At 36.4% G+C, this 14155-nt stretch overlaps 1 protein-coding gene and 1 long non-coding RNA gene across 2 annotated transcripts; both read right to left on the reverse strand.

Moving 5' to 3' along the window:
* Nucleotides 1–8803: 8803 nt before the first annotated feature.
* On the reverse strand, nucleotides 8804–9397 carry LOC126265876 (uncharacterized). Its single transcript, XR_007548355.1, has 2 exons — nucleotides 9059–9397; nucleotides 8804–8852 (listed from the first exon to the last, which is right to left on the reverse strand). It is a non-coding gene; the product is annotated as an uncharacterized LOC126265876 (long non-coding RNA).
* Nucleotides 9398–10330: 933 nt separating this feature from the next.
* Nucleotides 10331–12992, reverse strand: LOC126265860 (uncharacterized). Its single transcript, XM_049968742.1, has 2 exons — nucleotides 12159–12992; nucleotides 10331–12084 (listed from the first exon to the last, which is right to left on the reverse strand). The coding sequence occupies exons 1-2, from the start codon at nucleotides 12892–12894 to the stop codon at nucleotides 10751–10753; spliced, it is 2070 nt and encodes a 689-aa protein (XP_049824699.1). The 5' UTR covers nucleotides 12895–12992; the 3' UTR covers nucleotides 10331–10750.
* Between the last annotated feature and the right edge of the window lie 1163 nt (nucleotides 12993–14155).

Here is a 14155-nt window from a genome sequence, read left to right on the forward strand (position 1 = left end):
CACGCCGCATGACCCTGGAAACGGGCCCCACCACTGCCGCCATCCTGGGACGCAGGCTGTCGAGATACGGAGAGAAGTTCATCCTTTCACCCATCCACACACCCAAGTACTTAACCTTGCACACGTATCTCACACGCCCATTTCCCCTCATTCTCACCCACGGCGGACGATTTCGCGACAAACAACCCTTGAGGAGTGTGGCAGTGGTCTTGGTTTGCGAGACCTCAACCCCCACCGACGCTCCCCAGTCACATACAGCTTCCATATATTCCGTTCCCTTTCTCTCTATCTCCAATCTGCTATCACCTTCCACCAGTATCAATAAATCGTCCGCGTACGCGACGAACTTGGCACCCAGTCTCTCCATCTCTTCAAGCAACACATCCATCATCAAATTCCATATAAACGGACCACACACCGAGCCCTGAGGGCAGCCACGCGTTACATTTCTCCACACATTCCGCTGGGGACCTATCAAACATACCTTCCGATTCCGAAAGTAACTCATCCACGCCTCCATCTCAACCACTCCAATCTGGCTCAACCTTTCTAACACTTTCACCCATCTCAGATTATCAAACGCTCCCTTAAAGTCAACAAACATGCCTAATACATACTTACTTGTAGACGCATTCACCTGGTCACATAATGCAAACCAGGCATCCTCTGTACCCCTGCCGTACACAAATCCAAATTGCCACTGGTTATAACTACCATACATATCTATCATTCTGTCTACTAGCACCCTCTCACATACCTTCGCCATCGAACTCACTAAACAAATAGGTCTGTATGACCTCAGGTCACTTCTGTCCCTGTCCAGACCCTTGTGGAGTAGCACCACCTTGCTGGACTTCCAGCAGTCCGGGAAGACGCCCCCAACGACACATGCATTAACCAGGGCCAACAAATACTCCGAGGCAACACTCCAAAGACATTTAACCATTCGTCCCGTGATCCCATCCAACCCAGGGGCCTTCCTATCGCTCAACCTGACCACTGCGCGCTCTACTTCATTCATACTCACAGGGATTGCCTGATTAACAGGCCCAGGACAAGGAAAATCACAGACATCACGGGGAAAGAACTCATCCATTGCTACATTTACCGACTCATCCCATGTATCAGCAACAGCCGGCACCGCCGGCTGAGCCCGACCGCGCCGACATATGCGATACACCCCACCCCATGGATCATCATTGCCACACTCAGACACAAATCTCCTCCAGTCATCCTCCTTAGCGCTACGCAAGGAATCCTTGTACTCCCTAACAGCCACACGATACTCAATTTCCCGACCATCCGCATCATCCATACCCCCACTCTTAGCTCTCTGCCATCTTCTGCGCAACCTCCTGACTCTCTGACGCAGACCCGTGAGCCGGTTATTCCACCAACTCACGTTCCCACGTCTCCTCATTCTTCTTCTACCACATACCCGATCGTTTACTAGCACAAGGGAATCTAGGATCACATTCATGCCGTTCGCTAGAATAAACTCTTCCAACTCCCTGCCTCTCGTTGCACTTTCGCCATGCCCAACGTTCTTACTATGCCACATCGGTGACGCCGCATTCGCATCCATACCTATGAGGAACGGCTTACCTCTCACTCGCGCTGTCACCCTCTCGATATACTCTAAATATCGAGCCAAACCTTCACTAAATTGGCAGTATACACTCACTACGTATAATTCCATACCACCATACTTAATCCATAGACACACACCATGACTCCACGTTAAACCATTCATCTCCGTGACCTCTATGTCATCGCCATTTACGACAATTGCACTCCTGCATTCCACACCTGGTACAGAGAATACTCGCATACCCGCGGGGAGCCCTACCACACCATGAGTCGTAACATACGGCTCCTGTAAGAGCGCTACTTGTATCCGTTCATTCAACATCCATACACCCAGGTCAATCATACTGCTCCTTCCGCGCTGACAATTGACTTGTACACACTTCATACTCATTCTGAGTCAGACATCCTACTCCTCAGCCGCAGGAGCTCCCTTTCATACAACGGGCATTCCCTGCTGAGCACAGAATGATCGCCCTTCTGACCTCTAGCCCTACAATTCAGACACACTTTGGTTGCCCCAGACTTGCATGCGTCCCTCCGGTGTCCCTCATTCCCGCAGTTGCCACACACTTCTGCTTTCTTGCATCCAGCCGCCATATGTCCAAATCCCAGGCACCTATAGCACCTGGGCACACTCTCCCAGTCACGGCACCGGAACGCATACATACCCACGTATACTCTGCCGGACTCAACAAGCATTCTTGATGACGCCGAGTCCACCTCGACGACCACCATTCCCATACCCGCATCTTTCTTACTCGCAATCCTTCTCACCATTCGCACTTTCTCTCTAAATCTGGCCTCACTCATGCCAGCCAAGTTCTTCGCTCGTAACTCACACAAGAACTCCTCGTCCTTAATGTGGTTCGGCACATCGTGCACCGCCACCCTGTGCGCCATCGTTCTTGCACGCTCGACGCTCAACCCAGCCTCGCTAAATGCAGGGATAGCCTGCAGACGCTCCCGCTCGCCCTTGGTGACCGTTTCTATTTCGACACCCGTTTTCGTCCTGCGGACAGCCTTCACGCGGATGTCACCGATCTTCGGCGCCACCTCGGACACCACCTTCGCCTTGACGCCATCTCTGCTCACCCCGCTGTCTCTGGAGTTTACCACAACCGCGTAGGTCCTCGGGACCTTCTTTTTGGGCAGAGGCACTACCTCTGGCGCCAGTCCAACATCCCGAACCCCCCTGACACAAAGCTCGAGGGACCTCCTGGCCTCCTCGAGCTGACCCGCGGCGCGTTCGGAACGAGCCACAGCCTCAACAGCCTGCGCCCTGACCTCACCAAACTGCTCCAGGATAAACGTCAGTGCTCCCTTGGAGACTTTGTTTTCCGCCCTGCACAGAAACTCCACTAACTTTTTCTCCACTCCACGGATGACGTCAAGTGGTCCACCGTCCCTCTGCTCAACGCTGACATTCCTCCTAACTCTCTTTTTTCCCCTTCTAACACATTCACTCGCCTCGCTCATGCTATACGCACTTTCATCGTCCATGCTCTCAGCAGGGTGGCTGTCCTCAAGGTCAGCCATGTTCCCCTGTGAGCGGGACCAGCAAATCCGCCGAAAGACTCGAACAAAATGTCGAAATCCCTCGGCAAGATCGGTGGTCTAACGGTCAAGCGACCAGTCGTCGGAGCGGACGACCCGGGTTCGAATCCCGGAACAACCGCTCACTTTTTCGCGGCCTCCAAGCGACCTAAAATTTTTCTAAGTCCCAACCCACGTACAAATCTGTCACACTCACCCTGTATACTCCAAACGTCATCCAGCTCACACCCGCAACCAATCACCCCCGAAATATACGTCGCACTCACTCACTTCAACGAAAATTTTACAAATTTAGCAGCCTCAGAGCTCCGCGACGGCACGTCTGCACTCCACGGCGGTCAAAACGGAAGAGGGTCCCCAGGTACAGTAATCTTTTTGCCCCAGTTCATCAAGAGGTTAGATCTGGGGTTTAGGTGAAATTTAATTGGTCTCTAAGGGGTGTGTGGAGACCGCCAGCCAAAATGTTATAGTGCATAGGTCACAGTGTATAAAGTCATCTTCTGTACGAATGTTATCAATTTACAATAAAATATTGAAATGGATATACATACAAGTGTCAACTTTGCAGGTTCTATCAACATTAACAATTAAAATTTAACGATAAAATTTGTTTAAGAATGTATAGGTACAAATCAAAGAGTACAAAGTATAATAATAATAGCAGAACAAAGGGCACAATAAAGAAAATCAGGGGAGAAAATATCAGGAGAAAATGGCAGGATTACTGAGATAGCGATAGCAAGAGGAGATGGTCACAAGACATACTGAAGAAAGTTAACAAGAAAGGCATAAAAACGGATAGAAAGATAACACAGGCTATTACAGGACATGGCAACTTTGAAGCCTATCTGAAAAGATTTGGTTTAAAGAACAGAAACGGAAAGTACGAATGTAGAATGGATGAAGAGGAGGATATCGCACATTTATGGTACAGGTGCGAAAAGGTTGCAAGACTTGAAGCAAGAAATAGGTTGAAGGAAATCATAAAAAAATATAACCTAGAAGTAGATTGGGAGGTAGAATGGGAGGAAAACTGGGTGTAATTCTGGAGAGATATTGTGGAAGAGGAATGTTTCGAGGAGGAACTTTAGAAGGAAAGGATATAATATATGTATGTATGTAATATAGGACATAAGAATAGGATAAGAGATAAGTTATACAATATAAATGTAGATATAGAAATATAGGATATAGAACTTGTGATTGGGGACAAGATTAAAAGATAAAAATGGCAAAATTAAAAGTGTGCTGATAATAATTAACAATTTAGTTAATTTGGCTAATTCAGATTTATATATCTCTTAGTTTACCAGAAAACTAACAGTTTCAGAATTAAGAGAGGAAAAACTCTTTCCTGTGCTCTGGAGAGGATGAAGTGGAGGATATGATGAACCATCAAAAAAGAAAGTGAGAGTCGTACTATTTAAATACAAAATTCCTAAGCGGTACGTCATAATCAGAGGACAAAGTCTTTTTGACAAACTCAAATCTGATAAATTCGAAAACCTATGTAGTTGAAGGGATCAAATATGTGCCTTTGATGCAAAATGCCAAGTAATGTTGAAATTCCTTCAAAATCCGTGAAATGTTACAGAGAAGCACGATTTAACTTTGAGAGAGTAAGACGTATTTATGGACAACGTTTTCCTATAAGACAATTACCAAAACGATGGACATTTGTTGAAATTATTAGAAGACTTCTAGATTCATAAATGTCTGGATGGTAGTAGACATCGACAAACACCAGCACAAACTGAAGAACAAATGTTGGTCTTGGTAGCAGCAGATTCAACTCGATCTACAAGAAATCTAGCTCGTCTGATGAATGTATTCAATTGGACCGTACATTGTATCCATTTCACATACAAAGAGTTCAAGCCCTTTTACCTGCTGATTATTCAATAACAAAAAATTTTTCCATGAAACAAACTGCCTAAATTATATGAGGAAGAAGAAATACAAAATATAATTGAATATCGAAGGGTAACGATTGCGATATGAACGCCATTTATTAAGTAATAACACACCTTCAGTAAACATCAACAGTTCAGAAAGATCAATTCATTTGGCAACTGTTTGAATAAACTAAAAGCAAAAACCATTGCACCCAATAATACACTCCAATGTTTGTGGAGCAGCAGGTTATAAACCTTATATTATCAGTTGCAAATTTCATTATTTATGATTTAAAAAATAAAACTTACATATACACATGTTGAAATCATAACAATCCTAGCGGAAATTATTATACAAATTTAAACATCAGAATAACGTTCTAAAATATACAATGTTCGTTTGTTGAATTACAGCCAGTCTCAAGAAGTTACAATAGTAACTTGCATGTATACTAAACAAGTAATTATTAGAAATGGCAATATAAACCATATTTTTACTGAATGTTTATGTTTGTTGCTGACTGACAACTTATCAGCTTAGCAGATTTTTATGTATTTAAGAACTGGTCTTAACTTAACTGGTGTCCAAATTTTATAAAATTTTAGTTTCTTTTCTGTTGAAATTATTTCTGTGGATCTCAATTGCTATCCTAATCATTCTGTTATGATATCCACTTGTCAAGGCAAGAATTTGTGTTTCATGGAATTTTATGTTGTAGTTTCCACATAACAGTGTATGTTCAGCTTTAAAATATTCAGATGGATGCAAACTTTTTATGGTGTATTATTGTAGAAAAATTTTTCAGTTAACTGAAGTGAATTGGAACAATCCTTGGATGTAAGATCACATGTCACACCACACCTGAAACAAAATTAAATAACTTATTGAAAATCACGTTATTACAACAACAATAAAAATCTTCAGTCAATATTTCACATGTGCTTATTGTGCGAGATATTTTGGTCCTCATTGAATATTTTGTTCAGTAATTTTGTCTCTTTTTGGATTTGGTGGCATTAACTGATTCGAATGTTTTTTTAGTTTCTAGTAGAATTATTTAATTTGATTTACACGTGATTACTATTAGATTTTATTTTCTGTTAATGCAGGGTCACTCAGTAGGATTCAAATTTCAAACAAGTTCTACTGGGTTTCCCACAATATGTGGGCAATCTTCTGGATTCAGATAGAACACATAAAAGTAATAGGACAAGTTCCCACATTTATTTCCTACGACCTTCTTTTCGTTTTTTTTTAAATAAACTACTCTTTAAAGTGGACAACTTAAATTACATTTGACTTATTTAATTTGCCAGGGACGAATTAATAAACATTAATGCTATTTTTTACACCCTGTGTGATAAATGTACGACAATAATATTTTTTAACAGCATAAACCTTAAGCTAAAAATAGGCACTCTTGAATAAAAACCGTTAACAAAAAATATTATTGATATTGTGAAGATAGTTATAGAATTTAAGTTATTAATTTTGAAAGATACATGAATAAAGTAAAATATATTAGTTTATTTAAAATTTATATATTTTTTTAAATATGGTTAAAGAACTATTAAAATTTTTTTGAGACATGATGTTCAAAAATTATTAAAAAATATCAAAACTACCTGTTATTTTATAAATTAATGTTTAAATTATAATTTGGTCGTGTTCTGATTTACTCTAAAGCATTTGGGTTAAAAAAAACAATGAAACTAAAATAAAACAAAATAATATTTCGTTCACTATGCTTTCTACTCTAACCTTTATCTTGAAGAGAACTGTAGGTGTTGCTTATGATAAATATTTAATTAAAAACACCTACTCATCACCTAACAATATTGATATAAGTTAATTGCGAAGAAATCAAAATCAAAAATTTACTTCTTAATGAAAATAACAAATATTCATGAAAGAATGCTTAAAGTAACATAAAAGACCAACAGATAGCTCTTCAATAAATAATTCAAAATTACTAATAATAAAGAAAAGAGAAAAATCCAATCACTAAATTGTCTTGAAAAGTATGGCACTACTTTTTAAATATGATTTTCATAATTTTACATAAGAAATTAGTGAACAAAAATCGTGCATCACAAATAATATTAGGCAATTTAATTATTAATTACACAAAATATACTGAAGAGAAAAAGAAAGAATTTATTTGTTGAAGTCACCGTTACTATACATTATAAATTATCACATTAATATGTTTAAGTCATAGTGTAATGTGATACCAAACAAATAAATGCATCATATATTATGTCAAAAATAAATATGAAATAATTCACAGCAATAAATTCTTATAAATTGTTATTTATGGTGGTTAGACATGGCATAAAACTAAAAGACCTCTCGTAGTACTCACAATAATTATTATGGATCTAGTTTAATGTTGGCACTAAACATAAGTTTAAAACATTATACCTTAATGAGAATTACTGATTGAATGCCATATTTCACTTTTCTTTCATATAGCCTATTTTGAATATTCTGTGATATGGTTGATGGAAGCTACATCTCAATAAATAACTACACAAGTTGTAAGATGAATTTATACTGACCTAATATTTTGATTTCAGACTCATTTGAATATGGATAAACACAACTGGAGAGGTTCTAAGGAATTCTAAATGTAAGCACCAGCTTATCAATTATTGCCACCTAAAATATAAAAAAAAATAAAATACATCAAATCTATTTCAAAAATCAAAAATCAGAGATTTAAGTAAAACAAATCTATTTTTGTTACATTTCTAATATTTCACAAAACTTGTATTAAACAAAACGCAGTGTGAGAAATTAAACAATAAAACTATAAATCATTTTAAAGTAATTGTTTGGCCATATCCAATTTCTTATTTCTTGAATATAATTAGATTTTTTAAGAGCTTTTTATTAAACTGAGTTATTTTTTTTATCCTAAAAGCCAAGAATATTGACTAAATAACTAATTTAAATTAGTAAACCAAGTTTTTTTTACAAAAACATTCACTTTTTGCATTTACATTAGAAAAACGTGGTAACAAACGTTTATTTGCTTAAAATTTCAATTATTTGCTTTAATAGTGTAAATTTTTATAAATATTTTTTGAAAATTTGGAATGAACACAATAACAATGTTATAATATATTCATTATACTAAATCTTAAACCAATAACGTTATTGCAAGTCTGTACAAGATATAATATCTAATCATTTGAAACATTGCCATTTATCAACTAGAAACGAAAAAGGAAGTGTACGCTTTATATTTTGTACAAACAAATAAAATTATTCATTTGTAATGTCATGTTTTAACTGACTGTAAGAACTAAATCAAAATATTTGTAAAAACTTTCTTATTTACAATTTATTACATTTTTATTGTATAAGAATAAACAAATATTTAAAAACTATTATCAATTTGGAATTTATCTAAACAATTACATTGGTGAAAAATATATTAATTAAAGATTTTATTGTAACTAGTTCAATCATAATAAATAGGAAATAAATTTTACCACTCAGTTTACACCAATACATTCTTATAGATTATTGAGACATATACATGTTATCGTAGAACACTGTTATAACATATCGTAGAGTAAGAGTAAATTAGTGTGAAGTATTAAGTATTATACTTTGATATAGTTTCATATAACTTACTTCATTATCCTGTGATATATGTGTTTTCTAAGCCACACATTAACTGTTATGTCACATACATATCCCGATAAATGAAGTTACTCATCTAATATTTTGACTCCTGACTCACTTGAATATCAAAAAACACAACTGCATTGATTGGTCCTAAGTTTTTCAGGTATTGACATCTAAAACATAAAAAATAGGAATATAATAGGTATAAATCTAACAATTCAATTTTTTAGTTATATTTGTAATATTTTACACAGCATGCATTAAATAAAACACGATATGGAAAAGTAAACAATAGTTAACTAACCTAAAGATCATTTTACAACAAATATCTTGTTACAAATTTGCAAATCACAATAAACCAATTGCATATTTTACCAACCTGGATAATCGAGTAGATGTTCATCAATTATAAAATGACACGTTTTTGCATTTACAGTTGCTGGCCATTGGTCAAAAAATTTGTCTGTACATATATTACACATTTCACGAGTCTTCCAAAGGCTGCTGGTATCAAAATTAAACTATTTTTACCAAGCACTTCCTGTTTTTTTTTGTTACACTGAACCTGTCTGTCGTCTATCCTTTATTGAATATTCAGCAGAATATTGCACACGTTGCATTATTTAGTAAACATTTTCTTGGTTGAATACACATTTATAGTTTGAGATTTAGTATTAACCAAGCATAACTATACCAATAATCTTTCAGAATCTACGTTTTTAACGAACACTTTTTAGCACATGCGTCGTGAGGTACTGATTTCGCGCTTCTTGAACAATTTACACTGTAAACTTTACAGTGCAGTGTAGGCGCTTTGTAACGGTGAAAATATTCGAATTGTGTTTTATAACAGTTTTGTGTTCTTTGTGACTGAATTATTGTTAAAATAGAGTATTAAATTTTTTATTTTTAGTATACTCTTTCCTCCAATTTGATTATTATTGCTCATTAATTAAAATATTCCCATGGTGTTTTTAAAAACAATTTTATTCTTATTCTTCTGGTAATTACATTCGTAATTTATTGGTATGCTCATTTAATATAGTTTACTTTACAGATTACATTCATTTTTAAAATATTACATTTTAAATCCTTTGGTAAAATCATTAAATAAAATTAGTCATTTTTTAAGTTATTTTACTTTATAGATTATTTGTGTGCTGTATTTTTAAAGTATTACATTTTTATTATTACTATTATTTTTTGGTAAGTATAATCTTAATTTATTTTACTATATAGATAATCGTATTGTATTTAATTAAAAATATATTTTTATTCTTTTTTAACTTACTGACAAATTTCATTTATTTATTTATTTATATAGAGACTAGGTGACCCGGCAAACGTTGTTTTGCCATATAAATAACTTGTAAATATGTATGTATGTTAGAATGTGTATATTGTATGTATGTATGAATGTGGTATACGCGTGAAATAATATGTATGTAAGAATGTGGTATACGCGTGAAATAATATGTATGTAAGAATGTGGTATACGCGTGAAATAAGCATGGAGGGACGTGAACGATGAGGGAATATAAAAATAACAAAAGGCAAACATTATTTTTAAGTTATTATAATTTATTCCTTAAAATTATATATCATTAGTTAAGCAATTACTAACACAAACAAACTGGATGGTTTACCCACTCGAGAGCATGCCACGTATAATTGTCCGTGTGAAAAACATGGTGTTCTCAAATCTAAGCTACAAATAGACATCGTTTGACCTTGAGATTTGTTGATAGTCATTGCAAATGCCAATCTAATCGGAAACTGAATACGTTTAAATTGAATTGGCACATCTGTAGGTATAATAGGAATCCGTGGTATTAGTATATTTTCACCTCTGAACTTGCCATTTAAAATGCTGGCTTCGATCACGTTTTTCATTCATTTTTGAATGACTAATCGCGTACCTTTGCACAGTGCACTCAGTGTGTCTTGGATTGACTGTAAATAATCGCCCCAAGGCGTTTGATTTAAATAAATTGAGACATGCAGCAACTGGTGAGCCTTGCTTGCGGGGCATCCATGTTTTTGTTTGAGTCCATGAGAAATAGCGTGGTACTTATGAATAGAGTAATGTTCGTGCAAAGACACCAAAATCATCCGCACGATTACACAATTCAAAAAATGCAGTGAGTGTAGTTTTAGGTGGATTTATTGCACGATCAATCGCTGTCTCGTTAGTGAAAAATACACGCTGACCGTTTTCAAGATGGGCGGCTAACTGAACAACTGCTGGATCCCGTTCATGAATTGGAAAATCAAAGATACGCCAAGCAGCTTCATTGGAGCTGATGTACCGACCAATTTGGTAGAGCGTTATTTCATCGTTTTTATTCACTGGAGGAGCATTCACATTAGTATTTTCCACTCTAAACACAGCCATATCACTGCCTTTATGGACATACTTGCAAATGTATTTGATGCTCTTCACAGAACTGCAGAACTCAACATTAATATGAGCATTATATGTCTTGCTCAGCAGAGGCGAATATGGCACCACCCAACGATTGTCAATATCAATGTCCGTGTTGATGATATTTTTAATAAATGATTGTCCGCCATTATCAGGATTTCTTCGACGATATATTGGGTATCCGTCGACATTTGTGACCGTATCATTGGTAAAATCTTTAGGGAAATTTTTAGTACATTTTCCATTTGCCATGCAAGGCGATGAACTATTAAAAGTACCACATGGACCATGAATCATGTTTGTTGTAACAATATCAAACAGCAGTTGGTCAGTGGATAGATCTGGAATTTCCGCAGAAATGATACTATCGATTTCTTCAGGACGGATTTTGTCAATTAACCAAACCAAAATGTGTGCATGAGGTAATCCTCGCTTTTGGAACTCAACCGAATACAGCCAGCAACGTGTGGGGCCGAATACATATAATTTAGTAATGAAACTTATTAAAGACTTCAACTTTTGTCTGAACACACGTGCTGTAATGTCATGGCGATGTATTGCATTTTGGCCAGGCAGTAGCAAAGATGCAATCTCTGGCCATTTTGGATTACATGTGAACGTGATAAATAAACATGGTCGTCCATATTCGCGCACGAATGTCAGAGCATCCTGTATATAGTCTTGCATATGACGTGCACTTCCTACGTACGATGATGGTAAAATGACATGGTTACCAATTTCGGCCACGTCGGCGTTGTTGTTGATAGCGTCTCGCAAATGAATGTACTCTTCCGCGCGCAGCTTTAGTTGATTATATCGTAAGTATCGTGGTCGTTCGCTCTCAATCTTCGCGTACATGTCCACCATGAATTGTTGACAAAGCTCACGACATCGTAGAATGACGTTGTCCAGGCCACGTCTAATCATTAATCGGTACGCATAATAATCCTTTGAGCTAACGTTCTTGTTTGTTTCAGCTCCTGTAATATTTGTTCATAAAAATTAATTTAAATTTATTACGTTCAATAATTTAATTGTTTTGTTAAATGATTACCTGATACGGGATCTTGTTGTTTTATGTTTATACAATATCCGTCTTGTCCCTTCCAGAACATTAGCGGATATTGGAGAGCGTCATATGAGCGATGTGTGTCAGTAATGAAGTGAAGATTATTATTTCTTCTACGAATCACAATTTCTCGTGCAGCTGTACAATCGCCAACCATGATTCCAGCAACATCATCAACAACTGGTGCATTGAATCTACGAATATGCTCTCCAGCTGGTGTTTTATCAGGATTAATGACGATAGCGTGATTATCGCTTTGTAATTGGTGCATATGTGATTTGAATATTTTCAACAATTTGTTGTGCTCGTTCAATAGAGCATCTAGCTCGCTGACGATGCGTCTGGCATAAAATGAATCAAGGTTATTATAATCACAACGTGCATTCATGCGATTGGCAAGTCCGCTTCCGGAATCCTCGCCGCCCATAAAGTAGATTTGTAAGAATTTATGTGGTTCGTTTGGCATTGGCAGCAGTGAGCCCATTTTATGATAAACTTGGCCTCTGATTTTGAATGTAGAATTGTATTGTTGACCATTTGCATTAGTATTTCGAACTATTTCTGTTGCTCCGAACGATGTCATTTGAAAGCATGAATTGAATGTTCGAATTGACTTCAGGAACACGTTAGAATCTGGATCCGTGCCGAGAAGTAAACCGTTCAATGGTTCAGGTGGTGTTTCAATTTCAGGTAGTTGCACTTTTCCTGACGCGCAACACATCCCAGCTGGCTCATTTTTGAATTTCAGAGCATGACAATGTGTCCATAGCACCAATTACCACTTTTGAATGAGAATAATATTCAATATCTGGCTCATACCGGAATGCTAGACGCAGGAATGAATCAGATATAAATGCTCGATGTACCTGTTGTCGTTGTTGGTCATTTGTTCTGCGTCTATTGACTGTGAAACGGCGTGATTGTCGTTGTTCCAATCTTCTGACTTCATTGCGTTCAGCTCGTGTAGGAATGATTAATAGTTAGTATGACAGTTATTGATTGACATTGATCAGTTTCGGTTCGAAACTCGTAACTCACTGACAATCTTGACAACTGTCTAAAAAATAAAAAAAAATTTAGGGGTGGACTACCCCTAACATTTGGGGGGATGAAAAATAGATGTTGACCGATTCTCAGACCTACTCAATATGCTCACAAAATTTCATGAGAATCGGTCAAGCCGTTTCGGAGGAGTATGGAAACGAAAACTGTGACACGAGAATTTTATATATAGAGAGATAATTTTATTATATATTCATGATAAAAACAAACAAATTAAAAAAATATATATATTATATATAAATATAATATAATATAATCATCATATCACTTCGACACTCATCCAAACTAAAACTGTAATATAATAAATATAACTAATGTAACTGCTGTAAAAGTAACTTTCTGTATTTTGCAATAACTAAGCAGGAAGCATGAAATGAATTAATACCAATGAATCTGTACTTCAAATTCAATTAATGAAAATAAACGAACATATTGACTTTACGGTTTATAAAATAACAAACACAAACAATTAAATTACGTAAGTTGGTTATATAAAAAGTTTCTTACCAGAAATATATTTTCTTAAAGCAAAAACATCATCTGACCGTCTTCTATAACCTAAAATCTATCAAGTTATAGCGTCCATGTCTCAATATTCTGAAATCAAGTAAATTATTTTCTTTAACTACAGACACTAGATATTCCCTGGTCATTCCGACAATTTTGGGGAATTTTTACTACCAATTTATAAAATCAAATATTATAAATCCCTAACTCATCCCGAGACAAAATGGTCGTGCCTTTCCGGCGATTCCGAAAGTCTATGATCGGCTGTTGCCCCTCCGTCCCTATTCGCTTGGCCCCCCCTGTATCCATTCCTATTACCAACTTAAACAAAAGAGTGAAACAATAACAACAAAAAAGTAGAGTTAATTAGTGCAATATTACTCTTACATTAATTAAATCTAATCCCTAAACAA

Source organism: Aethina tumida, chromosome 6 (assembly GCF_024364675.1).
Source record: "Aethina tumida isolate Nest 87 chromosome 6, icAetTumi1.1, whole genome shotgun sequence".
NCBI classification, from domain to species: Eukaryota; Metazoa; Arthropoda; class Insecta; order Coleoptera; family Nitidulidae; genus Aethina; species Aethina tumida.

Bases quoted from the DNA above. Each gene is read 5' to 3' on its own strand.
- LOC126265860 (XM_049968742.1), bottom strand. From the start codon at position 12,894: ATGTGTTGCGCGTCAGGAAAAGTGCAACTACCTGAAATTGAAACACCA. The intron at 12,085-12,158 runs GTAATCATTTAA...CAAATATTACAG, and splicing joins ACAACAAGATCCCGTATCAG to GAGCTGAAACAAACAAGAAC.